Below are 21171 nucleotides of genomic sequence, written 5' to 3' on the forward strand. Positions count from 1 at the left end.
CAAAACGCGGACTTAAAACCACCACAAACACTCCATTCTCTTTCTGTAACTAATCAAAACCATGTGAACTTAAATGCATTACAGTACTTGACCTAAATTTCGGCCAACTAAGGTCTCATACATTTAAGGACAGACACGCGCAAACACTAGCTTATAGCTGTGTTTACCTTGTCTGGTGCAGGGAGCAAAAATATTTGCTTCGGGTAAATAAACACATCTGACCTTTCAGGTAAAATGTTCTGAGGTAAAAATAGGAAGTGTTTTGATTGCAGATCAATTATTGGATTTTGCTGAAAAGGGAAGTGTATAATTCAATAGATCGACACAGTAATAGATACTCAACTGCTGTCTTGGATACTGTGTACTCTGCATTTTATACTTATATAAGCTTGATAATTATTAGAATAAACAACAGAGTTCCATGCATTAGGCTGTATTTGACTCATATAGCGTCAGATAGAATACAGGTCAAGGGAAAGAAAAGATTGTGGAGGATTTTATGAATTTTACAATGAGAAAGTTACATGGCTGAAATATTTATACCTGTACCAAGGAGGTTATAGGGACCTCCCTATGACCCCATTGCCTGTACTGACTATGATAAAATCATTTTTTCAATGAGTTGGTCTTGTGTCCTACATCTAGCTCTTTGGAGATGAAAACATCATAATTCTATGGATGGATTCTCTTATATTGTGTACATATGACAAATGGAGATGTCACAGTACCCATCTATATCTAAAAAAAATACACAATTATAAATAGCCTTCTAGGCAAACCCAAAGCCGACGTGGGTGGCCTGCAAAGCCTACTGTACCGTGAGACAAGAGATGATGGTTCAGTGTCCGCCCTTACATGATCACATCGTGTCTAATGATTTTTAAAAATCCTGACCTGTATGTTTGTATGTACATGTATGTGTAAACTTTAGGAAGGAGTATGCCCAGCACAAGAGGAAGTGGACCCAGGAGCCGACCTGGGCGGCCTGTAAGGCCTACTGTACCGTGAGACAGGAGATGACGGTCCAGTTTCCTCCCTCACACATGATCACATCGTGTCTCATCAATTTTTTTCGATCCTAACCTGTATGCTTGTACATTTATATGACTTTAGGAAAGAATATGCCCAGCACAAGAGGAAGTGGACCCAGGAGCCGACCTGGGCAGCCTGTAAGGCCTACTGTACCGTGAGACAGGAGATGATGGTGCTGTCCTCTCTCACACATGATCACATCGTGTCTCTGCTGGGGGTGTGTCACCAGCCCCTCTGCCTGGTGTTAGAGCTGGCCTGTAGGGGGGCCCTGGACACACGACTGAGGGAGTACAGGAGGGAGGGGGCCAGGCTGGACCCATGTGTGGTGCAGCTCATTATAGTGCAGGTTCGGAACAGTTGATTTTTATATTCATTTGATAACCTTCATTGTACAATCATACCCTATCAGGCTAAGTACAGGCATACAGATACAAAGTCGTACTAAAGTACATATTTGATATGATATATTAAGTTAAACTAGAGTTATCCCTTCCTTGTACCTTGGTCCCTTAACCCTTGGCATTGTTTATCAGGCTGAGCACTTAATTAGTAAATGTTACATAATGCTAAGTCACAGAAGTTTGCGATTTCTTTCATCAGTACTTTGCTTAGATTTTCGAGTTAACAGGAGTAATAACTCTCCTTTAGCTGTCTATACTGAAGTGACAGCTACTCTTCTAGGAGCGAGAAGTACAATAATTATGTATTTGAATGACAGCAACAAATAGATTACATTCAGTCAACAACATGCAATGGTTTCAAGCTACAAATGTAGTAACTAACAAAAGATTTTGAAACTTTCCATGCTGAAGCTAATCTTTTTCATCAATACAGTCTTGAAAGAAAATTTATCAAGACAAAACTTAGCATAAAAAGTATTTTTAATCATAAGTTAGAGAAGTGTGGAAACATGACAAATTGTATGGCTTTGTGACACTGTCAAATATATATCTTTTTATATAAATGATTTGATTTTTCAGATCTCCTCAGCCATCTCGTACCTCCACTCTCACCGCATCATCTATCGAGACCTGAAGGCGCAGAACGTGCTGGTGTGGTCCCTCCCGGCGCCCGCGGACGACCCGACCTGTAACGTTCACGTCAAGCTGGCAGACTACGGCATCAGCAGGGCGGCCATGCCCCGGGGAGAGGTCAAGGGTTACGGAGGGTCACCAGGGTACATGGCACCCGAGATTGTACAGCATTATGGGATGGAGGCATACACTGAGAAGGTACTGTGTATACTAGCATAGCCATTCTGTTTGAGCCTTTTATTATTCATGAAAAACTTGCTGGCCGCTTTTCATTGAGGTCATAGAAGAAGATCGAGAGGTAAGGGTCAAAATAACAAAGATACAGATAATCACATGATTGAAGTACTAATGAATACGTAAATGTATAGTCTTGATAAATCCTTTAAATAACATATGTCCTTGCACATGTGTACATGGTACTGAGAAAATACATAAAAGGAAATTTCAAAGTTGGCGTACATGTATAATGCATGTCCATTGATTTGGATTGTTTCAGTTTTTGCAAAAGTGACTCTTAAAAAAGAGGACAGAGTTAAAGCAATATGAGAAGGATAGAAACCTTTGCTTATCAATACTCACCCTATACCTGCTGCTTGTTAACTCTTCCATCATGATGTGTCTATGAACAGGTGGACTGTTTCTCCTTCGCCATGTTCCTGTATGAGCTGCTGAGTCTGAAGCAGCCGTTTGAAGGACTAGACCAAATCAACGACCTCATCCTCAGGGAGAAGAGACCACCTCTTACAGAAAAGGTAATCATATCTATGTGTTCTTCAAAGTTGCCTTCATTTTATTTAGAATAAAATGTTGTTACAGTAGTCATGAAGTACGGTTTTTGGTTGCAAATAACTAGATGTTGGCACTTCGGCAACCAAATTCGTAGTGTGTTTTTTTTGGCACACTTTTAGACAGATTAGCCAAAGAAGGTCGTGTAAAGTGCCTTTCCCAAGGGCACAACGTCAGGGCATGGTGAGCATCAAACCCGGGCCCTTTTGGTTCTCAGTCCAATGCTCTTACCGTTGCGCCACACCATCTTTATGTGTGTTATGTCCCATCTCCTTGTCTCTAACTTCAATAAAGTCCTCTACAAAAAATGTGTTTATTTGCTGATTTGATTTTTGGGACGTAAATTCCTGCTATCATAATGATAATAATGTATACTCTTTTATATAAATGCAGGAGAGGAGCTACCCAACCAACATCTTGGACATCATGAGCCTGTGTTGGTCACACGATCCACACAACCGACCCCGGGCTGCAGACATACACAAAGCTGCTAGGTGTCCTGAGTTCCCTCTGCTATTGCAGGCAATGCCAGTGGCTGATGGGCCAGGGAAGACTGCACTTGTAGCTTGTGCTACTTACTCTGAACAAGTTCAAGTGATAGGTAAATTCTGTTGCCATCTCTATACAATGGCTGTCAGTTTTATGTATCTTGAATCATAATAATCAATAATAATTAACAGGCATAGTTACTCGGATGTGAGAAGTAATTGGTTTATTGATAAAAACACGGCATTGCAGTATGGAGACTGAATTGCGCCGCAGCTTACAATAACGTATATGGTGAAGTCGACACGATAAGAATGTATAATCTATGTACAACTAACGTGGTTAACAGTTCATACAACCCAATAATCGTTGACCAACACAATCAAAAGCTGGATCTATGTTCGACATTGCTAAATGCAAGGTTACTGTCAGCCGGAATAACAGATCAGTTTTTTAGTCCGCCATGTGTGTGTGCTTACAGCGACAAAATATATGCATGCCCCTTGAACAAATTGATACTAAAGCTGTGAAAAACAACTTTTCTAGCTTTGAGGAAGAATAAAATTGCTCATGAGACAAAAGAGCGTGTTTGATGATTCCACTGGTAATAGGTAGATGGGAGAGAGGTTGTCTTTTCTTGAATGCAAAATGTTATGAGATCACAAATTTACCTGAAACTTTTTAATGTCACCGCTTTTTGTATGTTCTTTTTTAATGTCAAACGTGTGGATTTATATTAGCCTCTACCAGGCTCCAGAGGCGGCTGGAAAGAGTAGAAATTGGCTAAATACACAGAAGAACATACTAGAGAAGTTAGTCTGCTATAGGGGTACAGTTTGCCGCTCTGAAAGTTAAAAGGCAGGTGAAAATAGGATGGCATATCGCCCTCTTCTCCGTAGCCGACTCCAGATCCCTTAGCATACTACATGTATTCACTCTACATGTATTTGGCCAACTTCTACTATTTTTCCAGCCATCTGCGAAGCCTGGTAGAGGCTAGATTTATATGCACGAAACTTGAAAGTGAAAGGCAGTGTGTGCAAGAGCTCAAGCTTGAAGGAAAGTTTACAGTTTTGTTTGTACCAATGTTTCCGCAGATGATGGTTACGGAGGTGTGATAGAACAGTGTGTGACCCAGGTGTGGCTGTGTAACCTGGCACAGAACGGACCCCCCACACAGGTGGACATACTTCAGGTGGTAGACGGGAAGTTAAAGGAGGATGCAATGGTAGGCACACTTGTCTTAAGGTTTATGTCTAAGGTATAGGCCTAAGACAGAAGAAAAGTAAAAATGTTTTCAATGTATACCAAGCCTGGTACTTTTCCTGTTCCTGACTGTGTTGTGTTGTTTTGCTCATTCTAAACTACCTGTTCCCTGGTATTCTCATTGGTTTAGACATCAGTTTCTTGTACAGTAACACTCTGCAGATGTTGACATTTCTGTGAAAAACAAGCTTGAAAACAGAACTGTTTTTAATGTAATTATTTTTCATATTATTGTTGATTTTTCCTGGAATAGGTTTGGGAACAGGAATGATTTAACTTGAATCTTTTCAATATTGTAATAATTATTATATTATTCCAATATTATTGTAAATGTTTTGTGGAAGAGGTTTACAAACAGAAACAATTGATGTGATCATGATAGATTTCTGTCCAAGCAAGAATTTGTTGACATGATAAGAAATTGTAATTTGTGTGTTTTTATATCATGACCATTTTAGGCAAGTCGCTCAGACTGAGTTCATTTTTTTTGCTCTCAAAGAACTGGATTGGATTGAACTAGTCAGAGTTCCAGTCTTGGTATAGTTATTTTACCTTCAGTACACATGTGTAGTGGTCTGCGCTTCTGTCACTTACCACATCTGGTTCAAATTACATGTACTTGGAACCAGAAGGCCTGAGTTCATTCCCGGGTAGGACACCTCTGGACAAGAGGCGCATTGAGTCATACCAAAGACTTCATAAAAATTGTACATACTTCTGGAAGTTTAACATACTCCACTGCCAGTGGACTAGCCCCCTGCTGCAGTGATTGCACCACAGTGTGGCCCAGGGCTATGAAACGGGGATGGGCACCGCCCCATACACCTTATGGTGTAGGAGGATTTTAACTAACACATGTGTTTGTTTTCCTGATGTCTTGCAGGCCTTTGAAGTGCCAGATGTGGTGTGTAGAGTGTGTATCATTGGTGACATGATCTGGATGGGTATTGATAAGCCGATGGTCCATATCTACAGGTAGATACCCACAGTGAGACACAAGTTAGATGAAATATTACTCAGTAACTATATGTCAATGAGTTTTCAATATCTTTGTGTAATATGTGATTTGCTCAATTCTCATCAGGGCAAAGGACACATTTTGATAAATAAATATAAATAATCCTAGGAGAAATAGCAAAAGGGCTCAGGTTTTCTATACAATATTATGTATAATAATAAGTTTATTGCAAATTCCTGCCCGGGGGCTAATTGCACACAACATACATAAAATACATGTAACAGGGTAAAAAATAGATATAAAAGAGGCTAGACTAGATTAGACTATACAAACGTACTCGTCTATAACTAGTGACTAGTGAAGGGTTTGACTTCTCTTTTGTAAGCAATGGAAGCCGTAATGTCCCACCTTTTCTATAATTTGTGGGGTTTTGGTAGTTAAAAGAAGAATGGTCTTTTCTTTGTCTGCATTGTAAAAGTTTAGTTTGTAGGCTTAAGTTATGTATATCATTCATTTAGACCATGGTAGTACAAATATATATCTGGATAAGTTTGAAAATGTTTAATACTAGAACAGTCACTGGATACTTACATGTAACTGTTGTGTAACTAAAAGAGAAAAAATAATATGCTATAAATATGTATGTTGTTTTCAGACTGTCCACTCTTGAAAAGTTAAAAACCGTAAGCCTGTCGAACAACGTGCGGAGAACCAACACCGTGCGCTCCATCCTACACATCCCGGACACAAGAACGGTCCTAGTGGCTCTGTCCCTGGGTACTGTGGTACAGTACAAGTACTCTGGTGGGGACAGCAGTACTCAGAACAGCGGTCCAATCACTGTGACAGAGGTACACAGGGCAAGGTTGGAGTACCACACATTCAGTGCTGCCATTGTCAACTCTTCTAACAGGTAACCAATGTGGTCTTTACTTTTAATCTTTAAGCCCCCGTCACAAATGAGAAATTCAGCTCGGCTGACGTGTTGGCGAGCTTCAAATGTGCATTTTCGGCCAAAGTACGGGCGACGTTCTGTTGATTACACGGGCTTCGGGCGATTTTTAGAAATCAAAGTTGATCTAAACATTGGCCTTTTACCAAGTTAGTCGAGTCTGACTTCGTCCATGTCCAAGAGATGGTACCATCTCACGGGGGATTTTTAGTCTTTAGTGTTTGACGGACGTCACCCGAGATTTTCATTGGAAAATACGGTCGACACTCGGGCGATTTTGAGATTCGGCAAGCTTGGGGCGATCTACAAATTTGACCGACACTTGCATGAATTGTGACGCCGGCTTTAGCACTCGGAAGAAGCTGTTTGGCACCCAATTCTCTATTGGTTACAGAGTTAGGCAGCAGGGAGAAGGTTGAATATGCCCTCCTTCTGATGTCATCATAATGAATCAGGTCTAAGATAATGAATGATTATTTAATAAAAGGGGTCAGGAATAGAGTGGAGTTAAGTGTAAAGATAAATTACATTGTTTATGAAATACCCTTTTATTCCTATGTCTCTTTAAGGGATTACATATGGCTTATGGTAATGGATGTAATATCTTTTAATGTGACAATTAACTATGATATATTATACTTTCTACTTATCCCATGGGTGCATTAACATTTAATAAGTGCTCCCTATAACCAAATTATGTGATTGAGGATAATCTTTTAAGCTTCCATGGCACTTGGAATGTCCATAAATTCTTTGTTCAGCATGTTTTAAAATGTTATATTTTGTCAGCAATGACATTATTACACTTACTGATTAACGAAAAGGGGACAAAATGATGTAACACCTGAGAACAACACATAAATTACAATAAAGTTCAGGACTTACCGACTAAGAGCAAATTTTGGCTCATGTAAACCCATTGGAGTAAGTGCTTTTTGGCATATTTAAATATATGCCCAGAAAAAACTTTTAGTCTAGCAACTGGATAAAGTTTCAAAATTTTATCCAGTTGCTTTAACTGTTTTTTGACTGTCTAATCTTCATCAATGTACAATTTTTTTTTAAATTTTAATAATTTGTGATAGAGTCCCTTGGGAACTTATCTGTTTTACATTATTGAAATCACTAAATTTTGTCACCTATGAGTATGCTAACTTAAAGGTAATAGTTCAAACAATTATTCCTCTAGATGTCTTTACCACAATTTAGTAAAGTTATAGTACAAATGTATGTGATTTTAATAATCATATTCCAAACATTCACATTTCAGATCTACAGAGCTGTGGCTTGGAGGGCGTGATGGGGGGATGAAGATTGTGGATGGGGAATCCCTGGTTGTGCTAAAGGACTTGAACCACTTTGACGCCAAGTGTTCCAAGGTCAATGTCATGCACCTAGCTACCCAAGGTGGTCCCAACAGACCAGGGGTGGGCGGTAACGTCTGGTCGTACGTGTACCCAGGTACGTAAACATGATATATGGCATTGCTGTATTCTTAAATCCATTAAAATCCTGGAAGCTGAAAGATTTGAATACACAGTGGACACTAATGGATAGAGTGTTCAGTTGTGCAATGTTGCTTATATACCAAGGTACAGTAGTGTTGTTTTGGCCCAAAAATAGTTACTCATTGCCAAGCAACTGGATAAAATTTTGAAACAGACGTCTTTCGTCAGTGACTAAGGATAGGACTGGGAAACCAGGTTTTAGTGTTGTTTTGTTTCGTTTAATATGGTAACCATTAAAAGCCTTAAAAGTAAGAGGTTTGAATACTTCGAATACAAAGTGGTTGCTACTGTGTGGGTAGCATGTTATGTGATCCAGTTCTATGCAAATTGCTGCTTCAGTCTGTACCTCAACTATACCCTATGCAGTACTGTCTTTTTTTGCTATGGCTAGTAGGAGAGTAATGTAGATTACTGTGTACCTTTGGATTATAAAGAAAATTAGAAAACTGGATTTAGAGATCTAGATAGAGCGTGTTTACACAAGCTCTCTGCCGGAGGTTACTGACCCCCAGGACTGACCGGTGGCTTAAGGAGCGTGATTTATCAGGCTAGATTTAGAGATAAAAAATTCTAAAGGGTTTGTGACTCAGGTAGACAAGATGCATGACTGTATTAAAGTTTGAATTTGGTCTTACTAAACCTTTTTTTTAAAGCATTTCCATTAAGCATGGTCCAGAGTGGTGTCCAGCATTCATTGCCACATACCCATGAATAGTTTATACAGACTAATGGAGCATGTTCAAAGTGCTTTAACTAATGAGTTTTCCAACTGACACAATTGTACATACATTTTCTACCAAGTTTGCTTTTCGGAAATATGCCAGCTGACGTGTGTTAAACATGCCCTTGTTGCTTAACTGAGCATGCGACATTAACCTACATACACAATAAATCTTTTATGAAGTGTTAGGACGTTGCCATGGGCACTAAAATTGAGGCACAAAGTTCTGAATCTAGAACTGTTTGGATTTTTTGTGGCATTCAAAAAGAACGACTCAATTATTGATTTTGTGCTGACAAATTGTTCCGTCAAGAAAGCAATTAAAAGTGTGATCAATCATTCCCTAGGTTCGGCTGTCGCTTGGATCAAGTATATAAATTACAAGTACGCACGTGGATTAGACGTATGGTTTGATACGTACAATGCCGCAATTGTTTCTACCAGATACATCCATGGGAAAACTGTTGCTCTAGCACTGTATTTTGTACCTCAATGTGGAATGCAAGTATGCCATTGATGATAATGTTGTACATTGTCCTCAGCCTAACTCTATCTATAGGGCATAGGGCTATCAATTGGACCTGTGTGCAATGCTGCACAGTCAGGCTTACACATGAAGAATATACTTTACAAAGCTAGAGATATGGGTATGCAGTGTGGCTACAGTAATTAAATTGCATCATAAAACCATATATTCTATTAAGTAGGCCAAATGTACAATACGTTATGTGCAAGCCATCAAAAATGCCCTTAGTACATGTGTGTCAGAACCAATGCCTTTTGCTGAATATATATCTACCATACAGTCTATAAAGTAGGCCCTTTATAATACGTTATGTGCAGGCCTTAAAAATGTTCTTAGTACATTATGACAGAACCAATGCCTTTTGCTGTTATTTAGACCTTTGGAACTTTTTCTTCCTTCAGGAACAATTGTTTACAAGTGGGAGGTCAACACCTGGTACAACACACACACGTTAGACTGTAAGGACTGCCTGCCAAATCTACATGGTAAGGACTTTGAAAGAAAAAAAGAAGATAAAAACGCTCATATTTATGAGTGGTAGAGTTGTCACACTTTGAATAATTTAATTCTTTCTTACCAATGAAGAGAATGTATGGTGAATTTTTCAAGTGATGAGGGCACTATTAGAAATATGTGTCTTAAGCAACCTCGAGACAAAGACGGCCCACCTCACTGAAATTTGGCAAGGATGATGATAATGATTATGATGATGAAACAGACAAGAAATATGATAAGATTTGTGAAGAAATGTCTTACTACATGTACTTCTTAATATTGAATATACAAGCAGTAAAGGAAATGTAATCTATGAAGATGTGATCTCAAATGTTGCATTCCCTGACACCTGTTACAGCTGGCAGCTGCCAGGTGACATGTCTGCAGGTGCAAGGTGACCAGCTGTATGTGGGGACGGTCTGGGGTCACCTTCTCATCTGCGATGCCTCCAAGATGACCTGTCTTGCACAGGTCAAAGGTCATCTGGAAGATGTGAAGTACATCATCCCTGTATCTTCTGGGATACAGCTGTCAGAGTCCCTATTACAGCAAGGTAAGGCTGATGAGAATGTGGAACAAATGGACCGATCCTGACTATCCATCACAATTAGCAGTTCAACCATTGATAACATGTCAGTGATCTGCTCGACCAATGAGAGAGGCGCTGCATGTCAGCAAAAAATTAGTATTTTTTTTATGTTTTGTATTTTATTTCTAGTTGAGTGGGGCTATGGTATTGGTCCATAAAAGCTTTCGTATAAAAACAACTTTGACTAAATGTGTCATAATGTTAAAGATGGTTAGACATCCAGGTAATAAGATACACAATAAAAAAGCTACTTAAGCAACTGGGTAAGTTGTGTATATGGACATTTTAGTTTGCATCCACTACATAGTCAGTGATTGAAGAAAATCTGAAGTCCAACAAGTATTTAACCAAAACTATGAATTGATATGTAAATGTGGTGAAGACAATTGTGAACCATTGTCATCATCTCTGTTCTTAATTGGCCTTAAAACTGTATTCCCAATAATCTATGTCATAATCCATGACTAATTTTCCTAAATATTTTGTTACACTTTTGATACATGCATATCATGGTAATTGATGATGACAATTGTGGTAACTAAAGGTTTATCATTATGTCAGTAGCATTAGTTTTTGCAATACAGTATATCTTCATGACTATATTATAGTGTATATAATGTAGGTCCAAATAATGGTCTGTAAAATTTAACCCTGTTTTGGTTCTTCACAGGTGCAGACCAAGATTCTCAAAGCAACAAACAGCAGAAGAGTCAGTTGCTGACAATAGGACAAGGCTATAACTATCTTCTACAGAACCACATGCAGGGTAGTCACATCGAGCAGAGCAGGCCTTCTTCAGAGTCCATACTACTGGTGTGGGATGCAGATAGTTGGGAGTTGGCTGGGCAGTGTTGAGATATTGAGGACGTTTGGACTGGTATCAGAAGATTTGTGGATAGGGTCGGGTAGCCTCTATATACCAGGCTCCGCTGGGAAAATAGTAGAAATCGGCCAAACAGAGTGAATAGTATTCCAAGGGTAATCCGCTATGCAGGGCAGGTCAATAGGTGACCAACGGACCCTACATAGCCGACTACCTTAGGCATACTATTCACTCTATTTGGCTGATTTCTACTATTTTCCCAGCGATCAGCAAAGCCCGGTAGAGGCTAAGGGTCGGGTAAATTTTGGAGAAAGGAATCGTCTGGCCTTTCGGACACAAGAATGATAATTATATTTTGTAATGTATATAACATGGAAATCTGACACAGATTTAATGGCAATGTTTTCCATGAGTTTTTATTTTATTTTTGCTGAAAGTTTGATTTTGTGCTAAAGATTAACTTGGACAGAGGAGCTGATATATCTTTGGCTGTAATGAGTAAAGTTTTATCATAATGTACTATATGCAGAGCTAAGACAAGGAAGAAATGTGCTGGTGGAGTGTAAATTTTGTTGCAATTTTTTTCAGGTCAACATATTGTGCAATTTCCGCTTTAATGCACAATCTTTCTTCTTGTGTGAACCCCTCAATGTGCAGGCGTAAATATTTTATTATCTATTTTTACACTCCCTCTTCCACAATCTAGTCTGTTGTATTGCAAAGTTACTTTTAGCTGCAATTTTTTGTGCTGAAACCTATGCAAAATTTGGTATTGCAAGAATAGATAAATGTCTAAATATCTTTCCACATGAAAGATAACCAAAGCTCTATAAATACATGTACATTATTATATCTTAAAGTGTGCTGCATGGAACAGAGCTGTTATTTGAATAATATAAATCGATATAGTATAATTAAAAATACATTTTATGATTTGTTTTTATGGTTTTTGGTTTTATAAAACAAATTGTACATTCTTTATGGAATGTAATTACATGAAATATTTATAAATGTTGAAACCATGATGCTGTTCATACTTTGCATTATGAATTTAGGCCATGCTAGTTGAGATCGCATACATTGATTTATAGGTGCTATTGTTACACAATGCCATATAAACATTGTATAGAGAAGTATTGCCCAGTTGCAATATACCGCAAGGCTGCAAAGGAAGTCATTGTTTAGAGTAAGAGGCTTTTCCTGGTCAGGAAGTATGTATTTCCTGGCAATATTTGTACTGCAGGCTGTACTCTGTAGTTCTCAGAATTTCAGACAATAAAAGCTCCATGTGCACTGTGTTGTACTATGCAACTTCCTCTCCCCGTATCATTTCTTTATCTGACAAAGGCTGCATTTCCCCAAAATGCTGCTGCTTTTTGATGGGTCTGATATATTTTGTCCTGACTAAAGCCATTGAGTTTCTTCTATCTTCAATATTGTTTAGGTAGTTTTTATTGATATACATAGTGCTTGGATCTCTTAATATGTTACGTTATCCTGCCTGTATTCCTACAATACTAGGTTTTATTTTCCGCACTTCGTGCTTCCGACTTCTTATATTTGTTTCATCATTGTGTAATTCAAGTCAAATCATTGACTCCAAAAATACTACAACAGCCAAAATATTTGTTATAGCGGACTAAGCGGAGTGTATTGAGAGTCTTCCACATTGTGTGAACTCTATAGACATTTGAGTTAGACCACCATACGGCTTATTACAAGAACATTCGGTACACATATTCACTGACTTGTACATCATGTTTCCTTTCAGCTTACAGGTGCATGATTTGATGACAATTCTGGAACATAGGATTGACAAAAACCAGATAAATGAAGCAATGGCGGCTTACAGTATGTAACTTTCCACTAACGGTCAACTACGGTGATAAATAAAGTTCTTTTCCTTCCTATCTATTCTTGTTTGCATCCTCCTCAGCTGTGCTAACTGAGCGGCACGTGTCTAGTCTTGGTCTCTGTGCGATCGTTGCGAAGTCTCCGGGCTCCCGAGCACCGCTCAGTGCCGACTGCCTTCGTAAATTCACCGATTGCCTCAGCTGGTCTGACGGCTCAACTCTATTCTTGCAACAAAGGGACCTCATGCTTTTCCTAAAGTCCCTGTTAAAGTAAGCGTATATTGCGGGATTAAGGGCCGAGTTTAAGAATCCTAGCAACACTAAGTACGTTCCTGCTATGTCTTCAAGGTCACATTTTTCTCCGCAGAACACCTGAACCAAGGCAGTCACGAAGAAGGGCAACCAACAGGCGAAGAACGTGCCTATGACCAGGGCCAGAGTTTTGATGGCTTTCAGGTTTCTCTTCATTTTCTGGTACCGAAGCTGTCCTGTTGTGCTCTGGCTGCTTCCCCGTCGGAACTGGTGGAGAAATAGCAAAAAGACATAATATATAACTGTCATGAACATTTTGTAAATGCTCAACCCTTTTCTAAAATTGGCAACTGTTTATTGAGTTCTTAGGAGTTGATAAATGTTAAGAGCTTTAATTTAAACTCCCAACCTTTAATTTGGCCGTTTGAATTATGCCAAAGTCGTTGCTATAGGCGCTTGTTGACAAATTGCAAGAGGCTTTTTAAGGATATGCTTTTGCATGTTCGAAGAAAATTTGTAATGATGCTGACAGAGCTGATACATGAGACAAAGGAAAACTAAGATGACTAAGATACATGTACATATACTTTAAAGATTGTTGACGTTAGATGACTGCAAAAACAAGATACAATGTATATCATTGCTACCGTACCTGGTCTAATGCGTTGATTTTCTTCAACTGTTTTCTAGTCACGAGACAAAGCGATGTGTAGATGACGATGATGAGGATGACAGTCGGAAGAAACCCGGCGAAGAAGAGAGCCAGCGTGTACTCTTTACTCAGCACGGTGAGGAAGGAGCACTTGTTGTCATATTTACTGCTGAGACTGGTCAAAGGGAAGAAACCATATAGGATAGCCACGACCCACGTCACAGCAATGCCCATAAGTGCCCTTGCTGGTGTCACCAGTTCCTTATACCTGTAGTGCATCAAAAGATGAGGAATTTTAAACAGGCAGTACTCTGCAGACTATTTGTTCGGCATCTGATACTGATGCTGTGTGCAATCGGTAGGGTGTTTCACCCACAGTCGAGAGGTCCCGGGTTCGAAACCACCAATATGCCCCGATGTTGTGCCCTTGGGCACTTTCCTCACTTCACTCAGGTGTAAATGAGTACTTAGCTTCGGTTAGGGACGTCGGATAGGACGTTAAATGGAGGCCAGGTTACGTACATTTGCATCCCGAACAGTACTAAATGTTTTGTCGTTAACGTAAAGTTGATGAAAACACCCACAGACGTAGCTCTAATGGCAGATTCAAGAGAAGTCCTGGGGTCACAGTAATCTAGTTTGCCAATGTTGATGTTCAAAGACATTTAGCGCACTGATGGTTGCGCCCTCCTCCCTAAAGCCCTCCCCTCACCGGCACGCTGGCGGCGTCGCTACGGCCGATCAAATTGGCCAAGAACTCAACGAATTTCATCGACAAAAAACGAATATTTTAAAGCTTTGTGTGTTTTGTTGTCTTTTTGGTCATACTTGTACGTTTTGATGATATTCCCATTATAAAGTCAAGGGTAACACAAATACAGTTTAAGACACAGCGACGCCGCCAGGGTGCCGCGGGCTCAGTGAAAGGGGGGCTTAAACCATACAGATATTTACCTTAAGGCATAGTTGATGGCTATGCAGCGGTCAATGGCGATACAGGCGATGGTGAAGACCGAGGCTGCGCAGGACATTACTATCAACCCGATCCGCAGGATGCAGGTAGCCAAGTTCTCGTCAGAATGGCGCAGGAAAATGTTGAAGATGGATACAGTACTGACCACTCCCAACAGGAGGTCAGCTGGAAAAAAAGATTCAAGATTGAGAATAGAAACCGTTTTCGGAAGAGGATAAAACATCGTTTATAATTAAGGTTGCTGAAGCTGTTCTTAAGATTGTCTGTCACCTTTAACTTTTTATTTTGAATTTGATCGGGATTTATCTAAATATGGTTTTGTAACATCCTTGTTAACCATGGCAACATAATTCCACCATATGAATCTATTCTCATACATGTATTATATTAGTGAAAGCTGTAAAATTATTCTAATCGAAAACTAAACCAAATATGTAATTTACAACAATGCAGCTGGTATGTAATGCAGCAAAAATTGGAATTTTCAGTAAAACATTGATTAAAATTCAGAAAGGACAAAGCTAAATGGTGTTTTTTTCATCTTATCAACTCCAGAAGCATACCTATTGCCAGGTTGGCTATGAAGAAGTAGCCAACATGGTTACGGAACTTGGTCATGGCTACTGCTGAGATCAGCACCAGTATGTTTCCCACTATGATGATGGTACTCAGTGGGATGAGCGCGTAGGCGAACACAAAGTCGTTCTGTGTGAAGACAGAGCCATTGGAGACCGAAGAGTTGTCCATGAAGCTATCTAGTAACAACTGTGTAGTCGACGTTCCAACAGTCGTTGAATGGGTGTTGTTATCACCCATTGCATGTGTGGAGAACCCCCCAAAAGAATTTTCGTCTCTTGTATGATCCGAGTGCCCGACCCTTTCTCCGTGAAGTTTCTCTTGCTTAGTGTGAATGTCGACCTTTCTTTATACACGCCTGTTGGAACAGGAACAACGTATTGCAGAATTAGAGCTTTGGTAGCCATAGTAACATGCAAATATAAACCAGCTCAGTACACACACATCCCTGATAGCAACATGCACATTTCCGAGATAATGTGGTTCGCAATTAAGTAATGGTATGTCTACAACGAGAGAGTGTCTGTGGAGATTTTAAAAGTGTACGTTTAGCGTTAATGGATTTTCGGCGTGACTTTCATGAATAGGAAATGGAATATTTTATTGGGATAAGATCTCGATGCCTCGAGAGAAAGCTATGCTACCAGGGCAGGGCCATTAACGAACCTGTACGTTCTTAATATGTTTGTTTTAGTCAAGACTGAAGCTAAGGTCTGGTAAAGTGGACTGAACCTTGAATAAATGATGCAACTATTGGAAAAAGTAAAGTCTGTATACAACACTTGCTGCAGGTCTATAAATACACTCAAATCTGCTCTGAACATAAACTTGTATGTAGCTGAAATAAGGATGACACAATTCTCAAAAGCCTTCGTTAAGTCCAAAACTTGCCCTTACAGTGTGACACATATTGAAACTTCATGTTTTAATACCGGAAATAGACATATTTTAGTGCTTATAAAACATACAGAATGCAATAGAAAATGGGGTCTAAAGGGCTCTCAGAAAATGTACTCATACACAGTTTATGGTACACTTCAGATACATGTACAGTTCAGTCTATATGGAAGTCAATAGAACGGTTCACTACTTATCTTGTTTGAAGGGTGCACAACTACATAATAAAACCGCAGCTTCCTTAATCGTTAAGTGCCCTTTATAATATACTGTTGTGCGATATGCATACAGCACTTTCTGTTAAGACCAATATAGTTTATAGGGTGAATGAGCGCATTTATTTCGAACACTTTTTTTACAAAACTACTATCAAACGGAAACGTGATGACCAACCCAGCAACATTCTAAATTCAGATCTATAAGTTAGCTATACAGGAAGAAGGGCTGATAATTTGTATATGGCATATGATACCATTACATCCTGTATTCAAAATACAATAATGGCTCTGTGTGTTGTACATGTCGCAGCCTGTTCCGTTGGTACAATTCTTATTACGACAGTTGTCGTTGCTCATTTTACAATTTTTTCCCATTAGAATGGCAACAGTGCAATACACGTGTGACACAGGCAGATATTGCTGGTGTGGTGACCCACACATAATATACCCGTTTTTACACATGGGTGGAGGGAGGAAAGTCGTGTAATGTGCTTTTTCCCAAGGGCACAATATCGATGGCGTCATGGGATTCGAACCCGGGACAGCAGGGTTCTGGGCCGAAAACCCTGCCTGCCAAGACATCCAAGACATATTCCTATTTCACCGATAATCTATTTTCAAAGTTGCACTCTCTTGCATTAGGTTTTAAGTCTCCTGAACTAATGCTACCATCTATAGAAGAATTTTTGCAGCTGAGCATACAATCGACACACGTCCCTGAATATATCAAATATGAAATGACTGTAGACCAACAAAGTTGTTGAAAACACTGACATAATGGGGCAGCAACAAAGACTGATTAAACTTGCCAATGGCCAGTCATGACATGGTACGGCTTTTTGAAATTACTGTTCCTCTTTGACCATAATTTAAAAACAACCGTCCTTGATGTATAAACATGTTGTGTACTCGTTTCCATGCCATTCTATCCTTAACACAAAGTTCCGCAAAGTGATATAACTTAATGTATAATGTCTACTACTTTCAAGTTGAAGCATAGTCTTCCTAGTCCGGACCCCATGTAGACGGTATATCGTTTAAAGCAGCATTGTTTCATTTGTAACTAGTGTCAGACAGCAAAAGTTTTACATTTATACAAGAAAGAAATGATCACCAACTTACCGTATCTGCCTTTTTTCTGCAAGGACAACTTCTGGTCTAGTACTCAGAAATTTCCTTGTCCCTTGACACGTAACAAACGTAGACGGCACGATCTGGCTTGAGCCGGCGGTCTGTGTTTACATCGGGTTGTACAGGGGGTCTTTGCAATCAAAAGGTTACGACATGGGAGTTGGTAACAAATTAAATAATAATGACGTTAAAACGCCTTATCTTGGGAACAAGGTACGATAGTGTTGACGTACGAACAATGTGCTACGTTCCAAAAATATAGGAGGACTATTGTAGCGGCCTGGGGTAAAAGTAGCCCAGTAGCAACAGGTCCGGTAATGTTGTTCTATCTGTGGTTCTAATTATACATTAACTAACGCCAAGCAAGGTTGGTTTAGTCCAGTGGATGCCGTTGCTGGGATACTGGTACATGGGCCGACCGGTGTTTGTCAAACTGTTCCCTGTTTGGCGCGAGTCAAACGTACACAGGGGTATATTGTACCATCATGTAGGACGGTGCAACAAGTAATCGATTGAAGCCACACACTTGGAAATGTCGCCGAGCAGCTAACAAATCGACCAATTTGCCACAAACACACGCAAACTTCGCGGGTCAATACGCGAGCGATGAGAACAGGTGTTAGCAGGATGATGTAGTGAGGTTTGCCGTCCGTACTCAATACCGCGTGATCCCCGACGATTTGCACGCGAAATGCGTCTCGATCACATGTGCATTAGAGCCTCACGACCGCTGTGTGATGGGAAACTTTGCAATACCAGTAACCACTTACAAGGCAATAACTTTACGGTTACCATCGTAAACATTGCTTACACAAGCTGCCTTGTTCTCATGCTTGCCCAACGTTTTACACATCTAAATATAGCTACACCTAATTGCACCTCAAATTGTCCCCAATTTCAATTCCTTTGCAATTTGATGCATATATATATTTGTCCTTCTGTAGATACAACGCCTTTGATAAAGGATATATAGAAATGTTGCATTCCGTACTTTTTCCTTAGATTTATCTCTTTGTAGCAATTATTCTATGATAGGCCTCTCGCAAGTCTCTTTGATTCCTCAATTTCACAGAAGACTTAATCGTAATAGTCCTTCTACTGACATATATAAGATGGATCAAAGTATGTAATACATTCTATGAGTCAGAGTTTCACCCGGATTACACATTTTTATATTGAGCTTTAGCCTTACAGTATCCTAACATAGGGTTCAAAATCCAACACGCTTATCAAAAACATACAAGATTTTGACACAAACAAATATGCAAATCGGACTTTGAAATCACATTATAAAGACTCGTTGACCAGATCTTTATCGCCTATTTGATTGATCAGATCAAGGTACGACACTGTGACTGAATGTGTGTTGTGTTGTGTAAGGCCTTATATACAGTGCTTCTTTTTAATTTAAAACTTACGAAGTATATTTCATTTGTTGATATAGTCATTCTTTCACCGTGCCGGAAATATTTCAGAAACAGATGGTATATAATTTTGTGCGTGAATCATAAATCAGAAATATTTAATAACTTCTTACAGATATACTGACTCTGGTATCTTTGTTACAAAGAAACCCATTGTGTGTTGTTTATCTTCTTCCGACGAGAGTTTGACATTTCAATTTTCAATCTGTCATAAAGACTTCCTCCAACATGTCGCGGCCTTACAAGAAGGCAAAATTTGACCACGTTAATTACTGTTAATTATATGACTCATTCATTCAATACTGTACGTATTTTTTTGTCCAGCTTTAAAACAAAGTTTAGCGCAAACTATTTGAGTGGGTACTTTGGTCGCCCCCATGGTTTCATTAACTACTCTAACGCTATTACATGTTCCTTTATGGCGGCCGGATTCCCAGAAGTCAAGCAAAATATTTGCCCAGCAATCACGCGCTTTGTATCTCCACTTCCTCGTCACTGGGGGACAAATAACTGATAAAACCTGACTGGATGGTTAGGTGCACGGATGTTGTTGGCAGAAGTTGAGCGAATTTAGGGTGGGTTCGCATCAGGGTAGTCTCTATACCAGACTAACAACGCCGGCTATAGGGAGAATATTTGCCGGGGGACTTTGGACATTGAGGGTATCATTAGCAAATTTGACCCTCTCTCCGTAGCCGACTCCCTTCATACAATTGACTCTATTTGGCCAATTTCTACTATTTTCCTAGCGACCAGCGGAGGCTGGTAGAGCCTAGCATCAGGGTACAGTTAAAGTTAAAGTTCCTTCCCGCACCGGATGGCATCTCCGTTTCAGTAGCCCTTGGGCCATGCACTACATAAGCGGGCTTTATCCGCTGGTAGCGGTGTGTGTTTAACTGCCATACTCTTTCCCAAATGCTGAGCGCTAAGCAGAGAACGCAGTATGTACCATCTTTAAAAGTCTTTGGTATGACTCGGCCGGAGATTGAACTCACGGCCACCTATCGGGGTACATGTATTTGACAAATCATATTTCAAGCAATGGGTAGTGCTGGACATTGTTAAATAGTTTTTCGTACACGTAGCCTTTGTGCAAATTAGTATACCATGGAAAACATTTTCATGGTAGTCTGAGTTTGAAAGTTATTTTTGGTAATACCCCCATTCCAGTAGGACGGCGCTCTCTCTGCAAACTAAAATTTAACAGAGCGCTCAACGAATTTCATGGATGAAAAAAGAATATTTTTACGCTTAGTGTGTTTTGTTGTCTTTTCAGCCATACTTTTACATTTTGCATGATATTCCAATTATGAAAAGACAAATCTGATTCAGGTCGCAGCGAGAGCGCAGCGCGATCGCCGTCTAGTGGAACGGAGGCCTAAGAAAATTATAAGTTATGAGTCCGTGTTAAAACACGTGCTGTTACACGCGTGAGGTACACAGGTGGGCCTTCCAAATAAACTTGTCAAAACAGAGCTTAGCTGGCGTTAACAGATTACCGAAGTAAATGAGGTCATTGACACCATTTTACCAACCAAACCGGAGGTATTGAGACAACAAGTACAATAGACGTTGCAAAGTTTGTTCAGGCTATTGAATGGATTGTTTGCAAGCTATGGGTTTCTATGATGACAAGTCATTTTGTAAGTGGTTTTCTAGCGTTCCCTATAATACATCACTATAGTGACATCTTTCCCGACAATGGTATTGCGTATTTCGATACTTGAAAACAATCATATCGGCCGTAACTGTGTAAGCAAGTTTTGTGTCTCCATAATCTTTTTTCCAAGGGACCACAATATTGAAACAGCCATTGTGAAAAAGGCACGCGATTTAGATAACCACTGAGTTTAGCAGCGCTATCTTTCAACTCACGTAGGAACTGCAAACAGCCATGCTGAACTTATCGGAAAAGATTGCATGCGGTTCACTCCGACTAACTGTGACTGTTTTCAGTTCACAGACTGAATGATGTGGGTCTGGCGCCTTGGCAGGCGTGAGGAATAGGATTCGAATCGA

At 39.7% G+C, this 21171-nt stretch overlaps 3 protein-coding genes across 3 annotated transcripts in view; 1 reads left to right on the forward strand and 2 right to left on the reverse strand.

Moving 5' to 3' along the window:
* The window catches only part of LOC136444477 (leucine-rich repeat serine/threonine-protein kinase 1-like), a 36795-nt gene extending 24308 nt beyond the window's left edge, over positions 1-12487 (forward strand). The window contains exons 24-35 of the mRNA XM_066442079.1: positions 932-1069; positions 1114-1378; positions 2013-2264; positions 2696-2818; positions 3246-3453; positions 4436-4566; positions 5488-5579; positions 6218-6475; positions 7785-7975; positions 9671-9754; positions 10123-10317; positions 11024-12487. Coding sequence (XP_066298176.1) covers positions 932-1069; positions 1114-1378; positions 2013-2264; positions 2696-2818; positions 3246-3453; positions 4436-4566; positions 5488-5579; positions 6218-6475; positions 7785-7975; positions 9671-9754; positions 10123-10317; positions 11024-11208 — 2122 coding nt within the window. The 3' untranslated portion in view covers positions 11209-12487. The remainder of the gene's footprint in view (positions 1-931; positions 1070-1113; positions 1379-2012; positions 2265-2695; positions 2819-3245; positions 3454-4435; positions 4567-5487; positions 5580-6217; positions 6476-7784; positions 7976-9670; positions 9755-10122; positions 10318-11023) is intronic.
* A 331-nt stretch (positions 12488-12818) lies between these two features.
* LOC136436794 (glucose-dependent insulinotropic receptor-like) lies at positions 12819-14234 on the reverse strand. Its single transcript, XM_066431126.1, has 2 exons — positions 13934-14234; positions 12819-13548 (listed from the first exon to the last, which is right to left on the reverse strand). The coding sequence occupies exons 1-2, from the start codon at positions 14210-14212 to the stop codon at positions 13084-13086; spliced, it is 744 nt and encodes a 247-aa protein (XP_066287223.1). The 5' UTR covers positions 14213-14234; the 3' UTR covers positions 12819-13083.
* Positions 14235-14883: 649 nt separating this feature from the next.
* LOC136444554 (glucose-dependent insulinotropic receptor-like) lies at positions 14884-18372 on the reverse strand. Its single transcript, XM_066442200.1, has 3 exons — positions 17720-18372; positions 15470-15840; positions 14884-15071 (listed from the first exon to the last, which is right to left on the reverse strand). The coding sequence occupies exons 2-3, from the start codon at positions 15720-15722 to the stop codon at positions 14884-14886; spliced, it is 441 nt and encodes a 146-aa protein (XP_066298297.1). The 5' UTR covers positions 15723-15840; positions 17720-18372.
* Positions 18373-21171: the final 2799 nt, after the last annotated feature.

Source organism: Branchiostoma lanceolatum, chromosome 1 (assembly GCF_035083965.1).
Source record: "Branchiostoma lanceolatum isolate klBraLanc5 chromosome 1, klBraLanc5.hap2, whole genome shotgun sequence".
Classification (NCBI taxonomy): Eukaryota; Metazoa; Chordata; class Leptocardii; order Amphioxiformes; family Branchiostomatidae; genus Branchiostoma; species Branchiostoma lanceolatum.

Coding starts and splice junctions, on each gene's coding strand:
- LOC136436794 (XM_066431126.1), bottom strand. CDS start 14,212: ATGCACTACAGGTATAAGGAACTGGTGACACCAGCAAGGGCACTTATG. Junction 13,549..13,933: donor AAATCAACGCATTAGACCAG/GTACGGTAGCAA, acceptor TTTCTCCACCAG/TTCCGACGGGGAAGCAGCCA.
- LOC136444554 (XM_066442200.1), bottom strand. CDS start 15,722: ATGGGTGATAACAACACCCATTCAACGACTGTTGGAACGTCGACTACA. Junction 15,072..15,469: donor CATAGCCAACCTGGCAATAG/GTATGCTTCTGG, acceptor CTTTTTTTCCAG/CTGACCTCCTGTTGGGAGTG.